The 21,289-nt window shown below is 38.1% G+C and overlaps 1 protein-coding gene across 7 annotated transcripts in view; it reads right to left on the reverse strand.

The window, feature by feature from the left end:
- Positions 1 to 21,289, reverse strand: part of SYNRG (synergin gamma) — a 51,847-nt gene that overhangs the window by 17,379 nt on the left and 13,179 nt on the right. For 2 of the 7 annotated variants that reach the window (XM_059717461.1, XM_059717460.1), the window contains exons 7-15: positions 20,268 to 20,570; positions 19,113 to 19,343; positions 16,077 to 16,154; positions 13,815 to 14,011; positions 12,648 to 12,896; positions 9,816 to 9,952; positions 7,334 to 7,452; positions 7,055 to 7,117; positions 3,405 to 4,352 (exon numbers count right to left, since the gene is read on the reverse strand). In XM_059717461.1, the coding sequence (XP_059573444.1) occupies positions 3,405 to 4,352; positions 7,055 to 7,117; positions 7,334 to 7,452; positions 9,816 to 9,952; positions 12,648 to 12,896; positions 13,815 to 14,011; positions 16,077 to 16,154; positions 19,113 to 19,343; positions 20,268 to 20,570 (2,325 nt within the window). The remainder of the gene's footprint in view (positions 1 to 3,404; positions 4,353 to 7,054; positions 7,118 to 7,333; positions 7,453 to 9,815; positions 9,953 to 12,647; positions 12,897 to 13,814; positions 14,012 to 16,076; positions 16,155 to 19,112; positions 19,344 to 20,267; positions 20,571 to 21,289) is intronic. The other 5 variants (XM_019493446.2, XM_014608093.3, XM_019493445.2 and 2 more) reach the window with 4 other exon arrangements.

Raw genomic sequence — 21,289 nt, forward strand, 5'->3', positions numbered from 1 at the left:
GATTCCAGGATCCAGGAGATTCCCAAATTACATGGGGGGGGCACTAAAATATTTACAGCAAGTTTTTAACAGCCACCTATGTGTTTAAATTGTATGAGTCAGGACAGGCTAGGTCAGGGAAGTGGGAAAGTGCCTTTTGCTTTTAAATAACCAGTTAAGTTCGTTCCAGGGTATGAAGGTAGTTCGCATCAAAACACTGTTTGGCCATATGTGACATGTGATTATTATTCATGTGTTCAGTCAGGGTTCGGTAGACTCCAGGTCCACATCACAAAACCCACCCCACAATTGGCACCTTCATTATCAACAGCAGAAGAGTAAAGAGGCAGAAGTATTAATGTAGAAGAGGCAGAATGTGGGAAACAGGATATTTCATTCTTCAGCGTTGTCAAACTATCACCATTTCCTAGCAATAAGGATTCACAAACCCATGCTGCCATGGCCAGACATCCCGCTGACTCAACTCTCATGTACTTTTATTGAGACTGTTTGAAGGTTAGCCTAATATTTAAAGTTTCCGAAGTGCACAGGAAGGAAGGTCAAGGCATTCAGTTTAGTGTGTTCAAAGAACAGTAGCGCAGCATACAATGAGCTAGAAGCAGGCAGGCTAATTCAAGGGGATACTATAGCTTTAAACTTTGTATTTTCCAGAGGGGAAAAAAAGCCACCCACAGATCTTTCTGGATCACAAAACAAATCACAGACATCCCCACACTTTCAAAATATGCCAAGATAATATTTATTAACACAGCAGGACTTACAGATCACAAAAGATAGTGATACATAGGAGCTCTTAAGGGCATCATTAGAATAAAGCATGCAGGTCAATATTTGCAGAAGAGAGATATCAGAGCAGATTCGAGAAGGCACATTCACACAGGAAAATGTTTAGTTGAAATAAGACATTAGAAAAGCAGCAAAAAACCTGGTGTTGATTAAAATATACAGAAATTTCCAATAATGCCAAAGAAAAGATACTTTTACAGATTTGTAAGTGCAGCAAATTGGATAACCCTTTGAGGATACAAATGGCCAAGGGTAGAAACCCTTGCTGCAACCGTCAACTGAATTTGAAACCAATGTTGATGCACGCAACATGGCTCAATGCTGATTAAAACACTTTAGTGTCAGAAAAAAAATAACAATTTAATTTGGTATAAAAGAAGCAGCTGGGTTGAAAAATCAACAACATGCAGCAAGTGCTCAAAGGGTTATACTGAGTATAGGCAAGAGAAATCAGGCAACATTAGTACAGTCTACCTTCCACACAAAGAATTGGTACAAAGTTTAAAGAGACAGTATCCCCTCTACAGAGAGCATGAAAAGGGTTTTCCCCCCCAAAAGCTAAAGTAATTCAAATTGGAAGGGTTGATTTTCCTCCATTCCCTACGCCCCACCGCAGGAAACCTGCCCCTATACTCCCAGAATCAGTAGTGTCAACTCTCAGTGGGCAAAGTGTAAGACTCCTGTATTGTTGTGCTAGTGTCAGAAATGTCAAATAAAGAGTTTAATAAGCCCCAGCTCCTCCAGTTCATCATTTTATACACTTGCACAGTCCTTGCAGACAACAAAAATGGTTCCCAGTGGCTGGTCAGCCATCTCCTTGTAATAAGGACTATAAAGGGATACTGTCCCTTTCTAACATTAAATTTACAGAGAAAAAAATAAATAAAAAAAAGCAGATTTTATGTAAACTGATAAAAAGAAAAAAAAAAAAGACTTGAACATCACTGGTTCATAGCTTGAAATGTATCCAACATACATAAAGAAACACATGAGCACAAATATCATTTAGATATTTTAACAAATATTGTTCAGAACAAGCTCGACTGTGAAACCAAAAGAGGAAGTGCAATAAAATTCTCCTTGTGAAAAACATCTAGCTTGGCACCATGAAAGAATACAGACTTTTCTTGGTTTGGTTTCAGAAAAATAGCTTCTAATTAATACTTCAGAGTTCAAAAGTTTTGCATCAAGCGCATGATTAGCTAATCCTTTTAAACAAAAACAGCAACAAAAAATATCTTTCCTGCCACAAATGGCAATTATCAGTTACTGATTGCTGTGGCCAATGAAGCTCGTATATAGGAGAAGAGCTACATAAATCAAGCTACCACCAAAAAGGCTAGAAAAATATTAGGAAAAAGTGCTTTCAAAACCAAAGTAAACATTCAAGAACACTCTGTAGGTACTACATTTTTTAACAGCCCATTAAGCTTGGAATTTTTCCCAAGCAGTAATATGAAAAATTAAATGTCTTTGCTAATAAAATTATTCCTGATATTTTGTACCCTGTTATAGAGTATCTTCCATGTCAAAGTCACCAACTTAATATTCTCCCCTACTTAAAAATATCATATAATGCAAAATTACAGTACTTTTTTTTCCTACCCATCTCTGCAAAAATGGAAGAAATATTTCATATAGAAATACCCAATTCTTGCAGCAATAGTTTTCCATTTACAATTTGTGTGCCCCTCCATTCAAAAAAAGCCTTCAATTCTCTAATAGTTGTCACTAGAACACAGTAATATTTCCCGTAATATTAAAGGCCACAAAACGTTGAACTACATTTTCTCTCTATGTACATATAAAAAGAAAAAAAAAACAGGACACTTGGGAAATTTGTATTATGATATGCAAACAAATTGGAGATACTTAGTTCATGGTCTCTTAGGAATACTTTCATAAAGGGAAATGAAAAGGGGGATAACCTAATAAGGATATAGTTAAGTCACTTGGTTTTAAATTTGGCTCCATAAGCTAATGATTACCATACTAGCATATATAGGCTCTTTGCATGATTACGTCCAGTAAGTATTAACTCTAAAATAACTAGTTTCACTTCATTTACAGTAACACTGTCTATAATACCTTCATTTCCAATACGACTGAGTGCTGGCTAACAGTGGAAGCAACCCCACTTTAAAGGGCACTGGCTGGAAAGTTGTTCAGTGACAGCGCCAATTAGTGTTCTGCCTAAATTTTCAGAAGCAAGGAGTGGGCCGGGTCCCCCCAGCCAGGTGCTCAGCTGAAACCACGAGATTAGAGAAAGGCTCTCAATGCCACTGATCAAGTTTGCTCACATGGGATAACACTGTTTGCTTTTGAAGAGTTTTCGTTCAAATCTCTTCAGAGACACAAATGCTAATGGGTATCCGTTAATACTGCGTGGTCACATCTCAAAAATAAACTAGGATTAAATCCAAACAGCCCAATCTAGAGCTGCCCAAGACAAACAACAACACTGTCCTGTGAAGGGCTGGCAACTAGCAGGTGCACACATTTAGAAGTCTTTCACAACTGAAAGACTAGTGCATAATACTGTAATTTAGCACACAGAGGAACATTACTGACATCTCCCCATTGCCTACATTACCAGAGCAATCTAACCAATTCCTCACCTGCTGCTGGAGGGTGCTGGCCACTAACTGTTGGCAAATCCAAAGAGCTATCAGACATGACATGCTTAAGATCTCCTCCCACATCAGCCAGTTTCATGTCAAACTGAACAGAAAGGGCGTCTTCAGAGTCCTCCTTGCCCACGCTGCTGCCACCAATGGAAGGGAGATCCAGAGACTTGACAGAAGCAGAGTCTTCTTTAGCCTGTTTGAATGCTGCTACTTTGTCTACCAGGGATTTATCAGCATTATTACACGTGGAAGAAAACTTGTTAGAGTGGAAATCAGCAAAGTCGTCATCGCTTTTCACAGAAGAAGGGGTGTTGTCTTTCAGCTCCTCATAGCCCAAGCCAGCGCCCTCCAGAGAAAGCTGCTTGAAGATATCATATTTAGTGGGAGCAGCAGCACAATTCTGCCCAGTCTTCATCGCACTCAGTGAAGAACTGGTTGAAGGACCAGGACTGGGCTCTTGTTTTAGAGCATTGTATTTGTCATCTGTTTTTTGTTCAGAAAAGCCACTACTGTTATTGAAAGCCATAAAATCTGCAAAGTCATCTTGTGCCCCAGCTGATGCACAATTTGGAAACCCTCCAAAAAGGTTGAACTCTCCGAAGTCATCAGCCAGGCTTGAGCTTTTACTGGGCGCTAGTTGAGCAGTAGATGTTGGAGGCGGCGGTGCAGGGAAAGAGGCTGATTTTGAAGAACTAAAGGCAGGTGGAAATGGAAGCGTTTTGTTCTCTCCAGGGGAGGAAAAGAGATCTAGGTCTTCCAGATTCAGAGAGGGTTTTGCTTGCGCTTGTTGCTTTGACTGGATAGGAAGGGAAGAGAAGGATGAAGGGAAATTTTTCTCTTTTGCAGGTGGGTCTAGTGGCGAGATACTGTCAGCGGTTTTGAAATCTGTGAATCCATCATCAGCTCCTGCAGATTTGAATTCTGCAAAGCTATCTCCTCCTGAAGGCGAGAGGAAAAAGCAGAGCAATATGTAAGATCTTAAAATGAAAGCAGGCATGCCACACGCACACCATGCAAACAAGTTATTTCATGCAATGTCACAATGTTTTAATGAAACCCTACTCAAATGCATAGCTAGGGAGGCATATTAAACTGCAAATTAGATGTCTGAAGGCCACGTAATTTTTGAAAGTTCAATACTTCCCCATTTTTATCATCTCGAAAAGTTTACAAATACAAAACAGCCTCAAACCACAAGAAACTCACTTTCATGAATTTAATATCAACACGTGCTTTTAAGTGAAAAGTTTAGGAGGTGCTCAATACTGTATTGCATTCAGTCATTGGACACAATCTTCTGTCCTTAGAACCTGCCACTGCTTTGTTATAAAAATGTAGATCTTGTACACTTTCTGCTAGAAACCTATTCTCGTCACCCCTTTTCTACCGCTCCTCACTTCAAAATACTGGCATTTTGAAGTCAGAACTAAGGCACATGGTTTCTTCAGAGGACAGCAGCAGCACTGGCAAGCTGAGAGAGGAGGACAGAAGGAACAGACTGATCTGCAAAGGCAGCAGCTGGCCTCAGATACCAGACAATCACTTTTTTAAAAAGCATTTGTATTCATTATGGAAAAAAGGAAGACCATAGAAAAGGTAGAGAGTACAAGACACTTTCTACGCAATAAGGAACTGAACTAAAAGGAAGGGAAAACACCCACCAGCATACCAGTTCAACAACATCCTAACTTATCCTTGTGGACCATTTTACACCTTTCTTCTAAAAGCCTACTCCCCTTCATCTACCCAGTTTATCCAAACATGGAGGAAAGGCAGTCAAGTGATCAGAAGTTTACAAAAGCTTAAAAACACAGGTCTTGTTCATTTTCATGATGCATTGCTCCCTGACTAAGACTGATTACAGCTGTATCTAGGTGCCTACAAATTAGAGCTGTATACCTTCCTTTCGAACTGCAACAGAATCATTCATAAGTTTAAAATTTCTTAGACTGCAAACTGAATGTAATATAATGGAATTTAACTGACCATCATTTCAATACTCAGAGAAAGGGGTTTTCTTTTGTATTGAAAGACAGAATGTATGAACAAGAAAAAACTTAGAAAGCTGATTCACCAAAACATTTTAACCACACAGAGAATGAACCCTGAAGTAAAATAGAAATTTATTCTACATTATGTATCATCTCACAGCAATTTGAAAGTCAAAGTGCAAATTTCTTCTGTTAAATTTGTTTAACCCATTCACCAGCATATATCTGCACTAATACCACTTGCTACAAAATATGCAATTACTTCACAAGACAACAAAATGCCCAACACATACAGAGATTTCAATTCATATTTTAAAAGTGCACTATTAAGATTCAAGTCAGTTTCACAAATGCTACCATAGCTACCACACCACCATGTGACATTTTAAGTTGGCTTAAGCTATGAAGATTTGAGAGGATTTTTGTTACAACTGTATTAGGCTGACATGAATGTCACCTGAAATATGATCATTCTTCTTCAATTCACCTGGTCCAACAACAGTACAAAGAATTTGTGAAACTGACTTTCATTAACCAAAATTAAAACATCACAGCAAACTAAACTTACTGATGGATTGCAAACTTTTCCATTAGAAATGTAAGCTGGTGAAAGGGTTAAAGGTGATCAGAGCTAGGCAGTTTGCAAATTCAGAAATAACTTTCTTTTTCCTTACAAGTAATAAAGCAGACAGACACAAATCAAGTGAAACAAATGAATTCTAATGTCTGATCCTGGAAAGCCGATGAACCACAAATTCTGCACCCAAATCAGGTTTTTATTACAAAATTTGGTTGAGAGGTCCTGGCACTATATTTTCTGTACTCATGCATATATTTTCTTCCAGAAGCCTTTCCTCCTCTTTAAATACAGGGACAACATGTAGGCAGAGCCTCAGAGTAGATCTTCCCCTGAAGTTAAATTATCAAAGCATTTATCCTGTGCTTAGCTTAGCAATACTGTGGGAAACCAAGAGGGTTTCAGAGATTTCTTTCCCATCAAATAAAAAGGTGACCGTGCTGCTTATGTTATACAGATGAATTACAGATGGCATGCTCTGGAAAGAGCTTAGGTAGGCTGCTCTGGCTGCAATTACATGCAAGTAGTATGTCAAAGGGTTGTTAGGTTTAATTTTCACATACTCTCAGAAATGAAAATGATTAATGGCAAACTGGCCCCTCTGAGCTAAATAAGCAACTCTATTAGCAAGGTTCTGTACACCAAAAACAGTGCACTAGAGCAAGCTATATGTACCATAGCAACATAAAGCTTCAAAACAAAAAAAAAAAGAAAAAAAAAAATCACAATTTACACTCCAAATACTAACTTCTAAGCACGTACAATTCCTCACTTTTAAAGCCAGCCTATATCAAGAGGAGACAAAATCCTATCGCATGCTGATCCAAGGTTAGTGTTCACGTGCACCTACAATGGAGGGATTAGTCTTCCGCAACACACACACACACAAACAAGACTGTGGAAAGTTTTAATACAGATCCTTAACGATGTCAGGAAGCTTCCTGCTGACTTGTTTGGAGGCGCTGTAGAAGCGTCATCCTTGAAACCCAGCAGTGGGACTTTTCTTCAGGCTTTTTAATGATCCTGCATAAACTGAAAATCCTTAAAACAGCTCTATGAGACCAAATGCTTACCTAGGTATTTACTCTCTGATGGCTGTTCTAATTCTCGGAAAGCACTGTACTTGTCTCCACCATCTATTAGAATACAAAAAAAAAAAAAGGATCATTTACATTAAGATTTGCAAAATTAGGCTGCAATCAACTATACTGCAGATTAAATTGGCACAAATACTATCATCTTGCATGCTAAACATTGCGTATTAACATCATACCAATATCAAAAGCAACACTGAAATATGAACAATTAAGCTAAATGTTAAATTACATGCAATTCAACAGTTTCTGTTTTACCTCCAAGTGTAGCTGCACTTTCAGAAGGCTTATCAACAGCAATTCCTTTAAACACAGCGTATTTATCAGTTGAAGATGTTGTTTTAGTGCCAGATAGTGGCATTAGCAAAGAAGGAACACTAAAGGCAAAAAAAAAAGAAAGAAAAGACACATAGAATCATAGTTCCTTCATGCACCATAAGAAATCTGTAATCCTCCCTAAATTTAAAGCAAAAAGAAATTAAGACATGAATTATTAGTTGTGCTCGCACATTTAAAACACGTTTTTCCCCACCATTCGATAAAAGGACTTATTTGACTACTGCATTTTAAAACTACATTTACAAAGGAGCTGTGCAGTAGTAATATCCCTATGCCAGCCCCATTAATCTTAGACAAGTTATTATCCCACTGAAGTTTTACCTATAGTCCACTGGGCCACAGAGAAGAAAGGTGCCTTAAACCTCTTAATTTTTACATGGGAAAAAAAAAAAGGGAGTGAAACTTTTCAGATATGTGCCATAGCAGTTGTTCAGCCAGAAGAGAACACAAATCCTTGTGAAACACTGTAGTCTCATTAATCACATCACCCACAATGCCTTAAGTACAAGTATCCTTGAAAGGACTAGAAAAAAAGTAACAATCACCAGCTGCATAAGACTTTGAAAACCCTGGGCTTCCAAATCTCCGCTTTTGATTATATTACATTGCATTTTGCAAAAATGAGATGAGAACAGATCCACTTTTCCAATATAAGCAAAAGGCAAAGTTTGAATTTCTACACAAGGCTAAATCAGCAAGTTCAGGTAGCCGTCTATTCAGCCAAGTAAGGATTATTCCATAATTATACAAACATACTTTCTGCACAAATGCGTTCTACTCTGTAGAGTAAGCTTCCGTAATAACCCAATCCTGTGTTAGCAATTCCTGAAAGATTTAAAAACGTAATGTAAGAGCTTTGCTTCCTGCTCCCACCCCTTATCAGACCTTGGCAGCTCTGCAGAACAGCATCCTTTACATATGAATGACTGCATTTTACTTCTAGTTTATGCCATTCAATACTATGCACATTGAAAACGTGAATGATTTCTATGGAGTTTTTTGGCCTACAGCAAGAATTCTTCCAGAGCCATTTAAAATGCCTTATCAGTGGCTTACAAGCAACATACAAACCTCGCACTTGCACACCCCTGCTAATGGTGGTCTGTGATGCGATGTCACAGTGCAATGTCAAAATATAATATATTTGCCAAGATTGGGTGGTAAATTATGTTACCATAAGCTCTATTTGTATATAGAGCTTATGGTAACATAATTTAATTTCACATCACCACAAAACAGGCGGTTTGATATCCAATCTTGGCAAATATAACGATTAATCATCAGCGCTCTACAGATGGCTTTCTTTTAAATAAAGCTTCATAAGCAATTAGACTATAGTTCATCATAACATTCTGTTCAAAAAGCAAATGCTTTTACAACCAAATAAAGGGAACTACTGTGATGGAAAAGAGAAATCCCTGATGTCTCATGATTCAACTCTGATTATGGAGCTTTTAACAAAAACTATGCTTCTGCTAAGGCTTTAATTAATAGAATAATTTTATTAATGGCAAAACTAAGAAGAATATAAAACAAAGCCTAATAATATATGAAGCACCTTCAGATTAACGTAGTGCTATTGATTTAAACCAGCAAAATGAAATTCCTTTCATGAAAAGCTATGACTCAGACTGTCATTTTACGCACACTGCAGCTGAACAATTCACTCTATTTTTGTCTGAAGTCATTGTCAAGGAAGCAACTAGCAATCACTAATCACCTTTAAACCATTTGTTCCATTTGCACAGAAGAACTACCCACTTGATACAAAAAAGAAAAGACAAGTTCTGTACCCATAACTGATTATAGTTAGGTAATTGGAAGCAGTATATTGTTCTACCCTACACAGCGTGAACAAATACAATTTAAAGGACTTCTTGAACACTAAAAACTGAAAGCCAGCTGTGTGAAAGGTCAATATTTAGACTTAAACCAAGGAAGCAGGGTTTTCACCACTCCACACTGCTCATTTCATGGCTGCTATGGGAATATTCTATAAGGACTACATAACTTGCAAGGTGCTGAGTGACCACGATCCTAGAAGACTGCTAAAACATAATGAAAGAGAAATTTGAAGGCAATAGTTACAATTCAAGGTCAGGCCAAAATGGAAGAGACTGCCAGTACAACAGGATAAACGCTTGAAAACTTATTCCAAACCCCTTTTTTATCCAATTTAATCTCAGCATGAAGAATGAAATCCTCAAGAATGGCCAACCATCTATGGTACATCAAATGTCAGTTTTGATACATTGTAATTAAGATTTCTGAAACCATTGATGAAAACTGCCAGAGTCAATATGGGGTGATGGTACAAAATATGGGTTAAAAAGTGGAAAACATTTCTTAAAGGATTTTTAATTTTCTGGAAAAAAAACAAACACTCTCAGATCTACTCTACCTGCTCCGGTGCTGAGAACTGATTGGTTTGGATGATCCAGGTACCTCCCCTTGGAAGTCGGTGAAAGACTCATCAAGTGAACCAGACTTCGAAGCATCTTGAAAATCCTGGAAGTCATCATCTTCTGGTTTTACTACCTGGACCATAGAAATTAATGGTTTTTTAAAATATATACAGAAACATGCACTTAATTAGTAATCTGCCTATGAATCCACTGAAAAAGCCTTAAATACAGATCAACAATTAAAAAAAAGGAATAGACAAGGCCCTACAAAAAGGTATTAAATGATACTGAACTGGTCCATGTGAACAAAATCTATTGCTATCTCACTTTTCTACAGCTCTATGGACAGAGTGAATTTTGTGTTAGAAGCTGACACCTTTTATTCATCCATGAAATAAGCAGAGCGTCTGCTGTACAAAGTTCCTCCCACTGTCCCACCAACATACCTAGACCTTACTTCTGAAGATCCATTTCTAGATGCCAGATTATTTACTCTGCGTATCATTTAAAACCCTTTAAGTGAAGGCATTAAAACAGGCAAGAATGGTGTCAGTGTGGTAACTGCATCCATCACTGGCATTACAGCACTATAGAAACTGATGGTGCAAATTACAGCATCAACGCTGTTAGCTCGCACAATGCCGAATATTTTGACATTTGGCTGTATTTATCTGATATGTCCTTTATCAGATAAAGGACATATCATCTACACTTTTAAAGGCCAACATTTTTTTTTTTTTTTTAACTGACGCTACCCAACAGTTGATGCCTCCAGCTTCCTCCTGACAGTCTAGCAATATGCCTACTCATTATCAATACAAAGTTCTGTGGTGTGATGAAAGTTGGAACTTGAAGGAAAGGGGTAATTAAATTTGCCATCCCATTAAAACAGAGGGAATGCTGTAGGAATTGTACTATTGATTTTCATATTTTAAATCAATAGGCCTATCACAGAACCTCTGGTCTGCCACACCACAGAAGAACAGCCAGTTAAGTTTAGGCACACCTTGCTAGTGCTCTATTTCAACTCCCCACATCAACTTGGTGATCAGACACTACAGTGCCTTATACAAGGTTTCCAAGCGGACCCTACTTTGAACAGCAGATGATGGGTGATCTTTTGGTTTTATTATTTCTGAGGTCTGAAGGCTAATTTATGTTTTAGTTTCCATTCCTGGGTTGCAACTTTTTAATCCTTCTTTTGAACAAAGAGGTCATAACAGACTTGAGAGAGAAGCAGTTGCAGCTGAAATTATTTTCTACAGGAGCTCCTGGCCACTAGTAGACCTGTTACCAAGATCACTCAGTGTGCTATATACTAAAGTCTGGACAGATTTACAGAGGACAGACAAGAGAGGCATAAAAATCCCAGAAGTCAAGAGAGGGAGGCAGCAGTTACAGAGCAGATACTGGGCACAACTCCAAAGCATCCAGAAATATTTGCTCAGTTCAACAGAACATGGATTTTTCAATTACCTAGGCTTAAATATTTTTTGTTTTTATATTTTAAGCACCGAAACCATGAAGGTATAACCTAGAGTGACATGGCTGAGTGATATCAGTTCTCTTTATTGTTCAAAAAAATTTGAGAAAGACTCAAGCTATTTCATGTACACCAGACAACTCAGCAATTCCATCTTTTGCATGTTGTCCTATGTACTCTAACGATGATATAGTAATTACTAGCTTTGAATCAGGATATTCTTGCTTTCTGCGATATAGCTTTGCAACAATTTCTATTCCTAGCTAACCATGGAAATAAAGGATAATGGGCCACACACTCTTGCTTTCTTTCCTCCAAACTATGATGCATTAACTCATGTAAATCGTTACTTGTTGCTTAACATTCCTGTAACTCACCTCAAAAGGTTGGCGAAGCATGAAATGAAGACTTGGTAATATTTACAATTCACGCTAGATATAAGGAGTTGCACAACATGAAAAAAATCTGTAAACTAAATTTGGTGATTGCTACACTTCTGCACAGTACCCTGAATATCTGTATTAGCAAAGAGTATGCTAAAAACAAACCTGACATTACAGGGAAATCAACCAGCATTGAGAAGTCCAGATCAAAATCAACCACGTAGCAATTTTTCAGGCTCCAAAAAAGTTGGAACAAAATTTCAAAGATCCTGTTCCACACAACCATGGTAAATAAATGATGATGACAACAACCCTAGAAGATGTTTAGGGTTGCAATACATGTTCAAAAGATCTGTTAAATATAAAATTTCATTTTGTTCACATGAATGGCCCAGATACTGAAACCATTAAAATTAAAATTGGCCAAGTTATCTTTGAATATAAGAAGAACATTATGCAGGCAAATCACTAAGTACACACAGCAACACATCAAAAGAAATTATGTGGATTCAGGACAAACCAAACTGACTACCAAGATCACTTTCTGTTTCTAGAAAGCACTGGGTATTAGGCAGATCTTTTTCTTTGTCTTTGGTGCCAAACTTTCTTTTCTACCTAACGGACCTCCTTTTCATTTTACCAGTCAGGTAACAGACACCCCTGTTTAGTTTACACACAACTCACTTTAAATACTGTATCATCTCAGCTGTAACCAGAAGCATCTTCTGTGATAGGAAAGTTTAAAAATGGAACCTATCCTTTTTCATTTCACTTGGACAGGTTGAAACCAAGTGGCTTACAGTAGTGTGGTTTTACATTGCCAAAATGGGCACGTTCTAGATTTCCGTTTCATTTTTATGGCTTGCTTAAAATCCAGTTTTCGTCATGAAGCCCTGAAACAAAGTAGGGCTAATTCCTTTTCAGGGATAACAGGTTTATCATGCAATACAAAGAGCACCAACCTGATTTGTGGGGTAAGATGGCATGAAACCACTAGAAACCTGTGTTGTAGCTCCACCCACTGGTGTTGTTATGTTTAATCCCATGACTGCCTGTCCAATGTTCAGAGGCATGGAGACTGGTGGTCCAGAGGGCATCATAGGCTGCTGACTCACTGTAGCAGGTAATGAAATTGAAAATCCACTTAGAGTAGGGACAGGGGCAGTTGGAAATTGGTTTAAAACGTCAGGACTCATTGCAGGTACTCCTCTCTGTTAAGGGGAAAAATAAAGACAGCTGTATGCAGTGCATGTTACATATGAGTATTCCTTCTTTAGGTGTTGTTTCCCAGCTATATTTATGCCACTGAACTAGGAAGCAGCAGAGACTGTCAACCTTGACTTCTGCCTTTTGCTAGCAAAGAGTCAGAGTTTAATGCGATTAAGGTGAATCCGACTTAAGACACCTGATGCTGAAGCTGATACAATTTATGGCACAGTGCTAAAGCCCAGACAGGTTCACAGACTCACTCAGAGCTCTTGCGCTCTTTTTAGTCAGTGGATTGGGTAACCACCAGCTAAAGCCAAGCTGAACATGATTTGTTGCTGTTTTGCCCCCTCCCAAACAGCTCTGATGAAGTACAACAGAACTGACCTTCACTGTCCAAGCTACAGTCCAGGTTTCTTTTATGCCAACTTTTAGCCTTACTACAGATTATAAGATTTGCATTGTGGTTTTTTGAGATTTCAGACAAGTTTCAACTCAAACTAGAAACATGTGCGACATTTCACTAATGACCCAAAACAAACATTGAAACTGAACAGCTAGCAAAGCTCCTCTACTGTTCAAGTCCTTAAATATATAGCTGTAGGCACAGGATTGTCTTCTAAATAAGGATGCACAGAGCAAAATAGAAAAAACGCATCCAATTTTATATGTGCAAAAAAATGCAACAGGTATCAAGAGAGAGAAATAAAATCAGCTATAAATGCAGAGGGTAAAATCAGAGTTTTGCTGAAATGAACAGGCACTTTGCTGTGGACTTCAGCATAGCCAGTATTTTCACCTCACCGTTTAAGCACATGTTTAGGCTCAACATACAGCCGAAGAGTTACATGAGTCATTTACAATGCAGCGAGGGGAGATTAGTCTCTCTTTCCAGTCCAATGCAAATTCTTAGTCAATCATACCTGAGTTACTGCAATCATAGCCAGGACAGTATAAAGTTCTTCTTTTGTAAGTTTCCCAGGTGTGGTACGGTTGGCTAAAGCCCATATTTGTCCAAGGGTTTCTCTGGGAAGTCCAGATGACATCAAAATGGGATAGAGTTTAGCAGTATCTATTCCAGTAGCAGTCATAGTGTTTTCTAAAATTTTCTTATATAATTCTGTTAAAAAGAAAACAGTACTGGATGATGAAAGCTGCATATTTTTCAAGTGATTTTCCATTCCAACCATAAAATTATATTAAGGGTTACAATACTGTTGACATGGAATGTTATTCATTTGATGAAACATCCATGCTCTGGCATCATGTCTGAACCTCCCATTCTGTTTATATTCAACTAAAATTAGATATTCAAGTTGAAACAAGCAGGTTAGGACAGAAGAAGTCCTAAAAAAAAAAAAAAAAAAAATCCTAAAAGAAGTCCTAAAAAAACCCCCAAAAATTCCAAAAAACCCAAGAGCCAGAGAGTATTGTTAATTATCAAAGAAAGTACATAAGTGTCATGCATGTTACTGCACAACTCTGCCAAAAAGCTTGAAGCCTGTTGGAAGTATCCTTCAGTATCACGCAAGGAAAAGAACATAACACAACTCATTAAACAACTTATACTTAAATCTGAGATGATTAAATGCATCCGTATTTATATCAAGATATTTCCCAGTGACCAAATCACTACCCAAGAGAACATCTGGCCGAAATTTGCCATTTCCCTTTCTCTGAACATGCAAGTCAATTAAACATGCTGCTTACAATAGGTTTTCAGAAATTTAGAAGACACTCAACTAGATCAAGTCTGCCAGTGTAACTGGTCTATTCCATAGCACAATTCAGGATCTGACATTACGAAAGACTTCTAGCTATTCCTCCAGACACTAAAAGAAATTACCTTAAGCCTCACCAGATTTCAGCAGATTTACTGTACCTACTAGATGCAATAAAAGACTTATAGTCTAAGACTAATAACACTGTCATCATGAAACTGGATATCAACTGATCACTGACACCTATGCAAATCCACACAAATGGATACAAAGCACAACTAATTCTCTTTTATAAATATCATTGCATATTTTTATACCAAGGTCTCAGGATAACCCTTCTAAAAGATAGCCACAGCAGAATTATGTAGTTAAAATTCAGCACCATCAATATTTAGCGTGACACTTCATTTCCTGTTTACTATGCTTCTTGCATACAGAAAGCAAATAACCTTAAGAAATGAGTCTGCTTAATTACAAGATACTAGAGGGAGACAGCCCACAAAAAACAGAGCATCAACAATGGCAATTCCTCCTAGGATAATTTGCTATCATTACAACCTCAGGATTAAATATTGACTATGTCTGAAGAAACTCCTGCCTTCTCTGAATGCAGATAAAGGTACCAAAGCTAGGTTATGCATGAAAAACATGTTCTGAAATGCTTGCCAGTTTGTGCCCCAGTCTGAGCTAAGGTAAAAACACTGTCTGAAGAGTCTCCTCAATGCCCTACTTGGAAAGGATGATCCTGGTCACTGGTGTGGTTTGCTAATGCTGCTATCAGATCCAACAAATATCATACATATTTAGACAGTAATACGACTAACCAAGCCCTCGGGAGAGGATTTAAAAAAAACCTGACTGGCAGTTTAAATGAGCGGACTAGAAATTTAATCAGCCGTACTTCCTACGTGTAGCCAAAGAAAAAAAATGCTGATATTAGCCAGCAGATGTTTAGACAAACTTTGCAATACAAACAATGGTGGCTGGAGGTGTGGCAACTACATCACTGAATGGACACCTAAAGTTAAGCTTGCTTGTTTGAATTTATACACACCACATGTGGTTGTCCACTGGGGAAAATATGATAGTTCACGGTCCTACTCAAAGAGTAACAGTACTGTAGTTACCAGGGACATAGCTAAGTCATCTCTTTGCATTAGGCCAGTCAGATTGTTTCCTTGGCTGGTGTCACCTTTATTCTTAATGAGTGCTGTTCAAACATTCACACAGTCTAGTATTACTCACTTCAGGAAAAAGATATCTATATTTGATTTTTCAAGCCAAGAACGAAAAACAAAAACTACAGTATTCGAAAGGTCTATATCAAATCTGAAAAGGGTTGGGATTTGAAATTTTTATAATAGATTAAAAAAAAAAATCGGCATAAAAGATTGAGCAGCATGCGGTGTACACATTATTTTATATTTTTATCTATAAACAATATTTCTGCAAAATATTTTTTACCTGGAACCAAGCTATCATTGTAAATCCAAGGTGGCATCATCTGCTGGATTGGGTCCTGTGAAGGGAACACTCCAACACCTAAAAGTATGCCATTCATTAGAAAGAAGAAGAAAAAAAGAAACAATCATATTAGCAACACCGTAATTCAAAATAGGATGATACCCGTCATGTATTTTAGTACTTCAGCCAACACGTGGACCAGTTTAGCTACAGAAGACACAAAAATCCGTTACCTCTCCCTGAAAAGTAGTATGAATTGAAGCAGTAAGAAAAACAATTAACTGCACACAATGAGATAAAGAGCTATTCATTTTCCAACCTTAGCTGTTTGAAAAGGAGTACAGGTCTTACTAATTCCAAACACGTCATAAATAGTTCTCCCATTTCTACAAGCATAAGGCGAATGGGAAGGAAATTAGTCGTTCATGGAGTAACTGAACTTAGTTATGTATCTACTGAAACAAATGTAGGGATTCTTCACTGCTTGATTAAAAAAAGAAATCCTCCCTAGTAAAAGCAACAAACATAATCTGTCATACCGCCTTTCCCCATTAATCTCCCCTTTCCTCCCGTTGCAAAAAAAATAAAATAAAATAAAACACACGTGCATTGCTTTATTACATCTACTCACTCTGGTTGAATGAGTCATTTGCTATTGCAAGACTCCAGCAATACCGTCAGCCCTCCCCAGACCCATATGCTTTCACTCTCTAAATTCAAAAATTATGTTAATTTCCCACCATCCCCACTCAGGAAAATTGAGTTTGACATTTTTTACCCCCTGGTCTGGCAGCCCCTCACTGGATTTGATCCTTGCCCAAGACCTCAGTCAAGATTCTAATATACTCTTGACCTCTGCAGCCTTTTTGCTTTGCCACTTTTACTTTTCCTGCCTGTTCTTTTCATGCTGGTGATCAATTATCTGCTCTTTACCTCTTATTTTTATAATCCTCCCTATATCACCCATGTCCTGGTTATGGCTGATCACCCACCCCATAAAAGCATTACTCAGGAAGCGACCTTCTCTCCACTCTGAAGAACCCTGACTTGCATATTCTCTCCTAACTGATTTGTGTGCTTGCCTTCCCTGTTGCTGGCCTTCCTCCCACAGAGATCTGCTGTAAAAGCACAGGGATCTGGAACACTGCTTTGTCCTCTGTTTCTCATCAGCTCTCTCAGATCTCAGGTTTCATTTCTTTGCAGGCCAGCTGTGGACCTTCTTGTATGCCAGTTGCTGACTTGAGAACAAGTAATGAATTCTCCAAATTCATCCTTTAGCTAATTTAGACTCTATAGGGATTCCCTCTTGACCACAAAAGTCTAAATTTCCACTCATCCCTCACTTCTAAGGGTGTTGAAGACAGGAGTTGTCTTCTTCCATAGCAGCCAAGTAAGAAATGTTTGCTTCCTTCTTTCAATCAAAGTTTGCTGTCACTTGTAGCTTCTTTGCTCTTCATTTGTCTTCAGACGTTCTCATTTGCCCTCCTCTGTCTCCTTCAGTTCTTCCATTCCTGCTTCCCCTGTATATACCCAATATAATTTTAGACCCTGAATCTCCTAATCTGGTCCCTCCTTTCTTCTCCTCCTCCTCACACCCTTGCTTTGTACATTGCCAGTCTTTTAAAAGATTCAGTCTCTTGGTAACTTCCAGCTCGCAGAAGTCTGCCACCATCTGCCAGCTGCTTGGGAAGAAAAAAAAAAAAACCCAAAAAAAATCCTACTCCCTTGTTCCCAATATTATAATTTTATCACTTTACTTTTCTTACCACGTTTTTTAAATAAAGCTCCTTTTCTGCCTTCAAATCCCTTAATAATACTCTGAACCATTTTCTGTAACTGTTTGTACTTGGGCTGCAGCACAGATATGTTAGCATCACAACCTCCTTTTGAAACTCCTGTTCCCAGACTGACCTCCTGTCTCAAAAAATTTCCCATCAAGTTCAAGACTTCCAAACAAAATCTCTTCTCTTCCTTAAACATCTCAAATTCTTTTCCTATCTTTGCAGCTAACTGCAGGACAGCCACATTTATATGAAAGACAATATTATGTTGTATTAATTACACAGTAAATAAATGAATAGCTCTTATTTCATGGTGTGCATTGCAGTCACACAGCAAATGACTAAAGTCACCTACTAAAAATGCTTCTTAAATTATTCTAATGAGCTTTTCAATTTTATCCTGTAGCCAACAGTTTGTAATGTTAAAAGCAACTGTTAAGAGCAATGTTATCAAAGCAGCAATCAAAGTAGTACAGAAAGGATTTTTAATTAAAAGTGAAGATACTGGCAAGATACCACAGTCCTTTAAGAAAATGCACAACTTGAAGTTCAATTATCTGTTAAAAAAATGATCTAGGCGTCTTCCAAAGATCTTTAGCTATAAAGCTAGGACCACTTCTTAATATACTGGAGTACATTCGAGTAGAAAATTTGAGGACGTGATCAAGCATGACTCCAAAACATAGTAAAAACTTCAGTCTGTTAAATTATCACATTTTTGTCTTTGTTTCTGGTACAGTTTTGTTTTCTGAAGAAGTGCAGGCTTTTTTAGAGACACACACAGGCAAGATGACTGGATATTTATTATGGAAACTGATATTAATCAAGCCAAGTCCTAGCATCATAAGAACTTTTCTTCTTAAGAAGGATGAAGACTCCTCATTATATGAAACATCACCAGCAGTAAAATTAACCTGACAGGTTTTTTGGCATTCCTGACCCTGGCCCCAACCTAATAAAAGCACATATAATTGAATAGGCTTTGCTAAAATGAGAGGAAAGAATGTTTTAAAGACAGTAGAGAATCTGATTAGATAAACTTATGGAAAGGGTTCACAGTAGTAAGTTCTTGTTGGAAAGAATACTGAGCAAAATCATGGGAGTGTTACTTAGAATAAGGAGCAAGAGGCATTATTACTGAAGCAGGGATTCAGAGCAAAATTATGCAGCATGTCTCAGAATTAGTGTGTAAGAGGTTAGCACTCAAGCAGCATTTTATTAGATTTATACTTCGTCAAATGTTTCATTTGCTCACCACACTCTTCAACTGCTATGTTTTGTTCTGAAGCCTTGGGTGCCTCTGTAGCAGTGGTACCACTTCCACATCCACCTACAGTATCCCTGCTAGTCACGATTAAACTGGGATGAACTTGGCTTGCAGCTGAGGTTGCGGCTTTGTGCCCAACTTCAGATGGTTTAAGTTTGATTTGAGCCTGTCCAGATTCATTTAAATCATAAGTTAAGGGCTTCTCCTCCAAGGAAGAGCCTAGATAAACAGCAGGAGGAATTTGTATTTGGTTATTTGTCTGCATTTGGATTCTTCTCCCATATCAAACTCCCACTCCCTCAAAGTCTCAAACTCCTACCAAGTGCCAATCTTAACAGCTGATTCCCTGGAGTACTACCAATCATTGCTCAGGGTAACAGTACAACTAGGATTAAACACCCTCTTCTATGACCTGACCCACCTCTGCAGTTACTGCTGTTAAAGGACAAGAAACAAGATAACCAACAGAACAGGGAATGCATAGAAATCTCTCTCAGCATTATGAGCACTTCTGCCTCACAGCAGGATAAAGGACTAAACATTTGATCCAGTGCTGACTTAAATCTACAGGAGTCCTTAATTCTATCAGGCATCAAATGCACCCCTACAAAAGGAATATGTAGTCAAGCATCATGTTAGCATAACAACCCCATTTATGCCCATCTCACCTTTCCTCCAACCCTCCTATTCTATACACTCATGAATAAAGGCCCCAACACACAGGAAGCTCTAGACTTAGTTGTCTAACGAACAGTACCATGCCATGCTATATAACTTCTCTTAGGCCCACACAAAACCTCTTTTTGTATGCACTAGTGTGCAGCTCTCTGCCCCAGGAAAAGGAAATAGATCATTCAAGATCATAGAAACTTGGTCCCACATGAGAAAAATAAATTATTGCAAATTAAGAAAGGGTTACACACAAAAAAAAATCAACTCAAATCATTTCTTGGAAGTCTCCTTTTGTGAGAAAAAAATATTATTAGGATTTAATGTAAATCTATATTTCAAGGTATCTATTTATTACCTGTGTGTGAATTTTATTCAACTGTATTACAAGACTGAGTTGCACAGCATCATTGGTAACTTTTCCATGTAAATACCACCTTCAATTGTAGAGATAATGAAGATGTAATGAGTTACCTGGTTTATGGGTATTGAGTGAAGATGAAGAGGTAGAGAAATAAGGAACCTGCCCAATGGTACCATGCAGGACGGATGACACTGGAAGCTGGACTGAAGGGAGAAGTTGGACCACAGCCTTTTCTGAAAGCAGCTGCCCACCCTCAGTGGTAGGCTGGAAAGACTGAAAAGGCTGGGAAGAGAGTTGAGGCACCAGTGTTGGGGCTTCAACGGGCCCTTGTATAAAGTCACTAAATTCGTCATCATCAAGAAAAGCAGAGGGTTGAAAGACAGTTACAGTAGGATGGGATGGTGAGGGGTGATCTGTAAATGGAATGAACAAACACACACATACACACGCACACAATGGAAAGTCATGAGGAAAAGGAACTACTGGGTTGAAAAACAAGGGAAACAACGTCTAAAAGTGGCAATTCTTAAATGTGCATAGTGGCTGAAGAGAATCGGGAATATCAACAAAACCATTTGATCAAAAAAGGAGAAGAATATTCACTACACTGTCAACTACAGTACTAATGCACAAGGTAAAATTACACTACCATTTTCCACTATAAACCCCCTTTTCCAGGTCTTTATAGCGTGGATATAAAGGGTTGAAATGTGAGACTTTTACAAGCCCATATTAGTAAATATAAATTGAAGGGAATTATTAAAGTTTAAAACTCGTGGTATCAAATACACTTAGCAGGGAACTAGGAGTTGGGTTCTACCCTTACTCTGCCACTGGCTTGTTACTACATTTTAGGCAAGTCATTTAAACCCCGAGCGTCTAGGACTACTCACTTTCATAAAGTACACTGTTCTAATTAAATAGAAAGTGCTATATAAGTGCAAAGTACATTAAAAAAAGTGCGACAGTCACCAGGTTCTTCTTTCAGGACAAGATTTTAAGCAAGTAGTGCTTTTGTTTGCCCATGTTGAAAAAGCTTAAGGGGACCTAACCTTTAGAATAAAACAGCAGTTCCAGAGCATAGCATGTTTCTGGATCAAACCAAGAGATAGAACACTCACTCACTCACTCT

This window comes from Alligator mississippiensis, chromosome 14, assembly GCF_030867095.1.
Source record: "Alligator mississippiensis isolate rAllMis1 chromosome 14, rAllMis1, whole genome shotgun sequence".
Classification (NCBI taxonomy): Eukaryota; Metazoa; Chordata; order Crocodylia; family Alligatoridae; genus Alligator; species Alligator mississippiensis.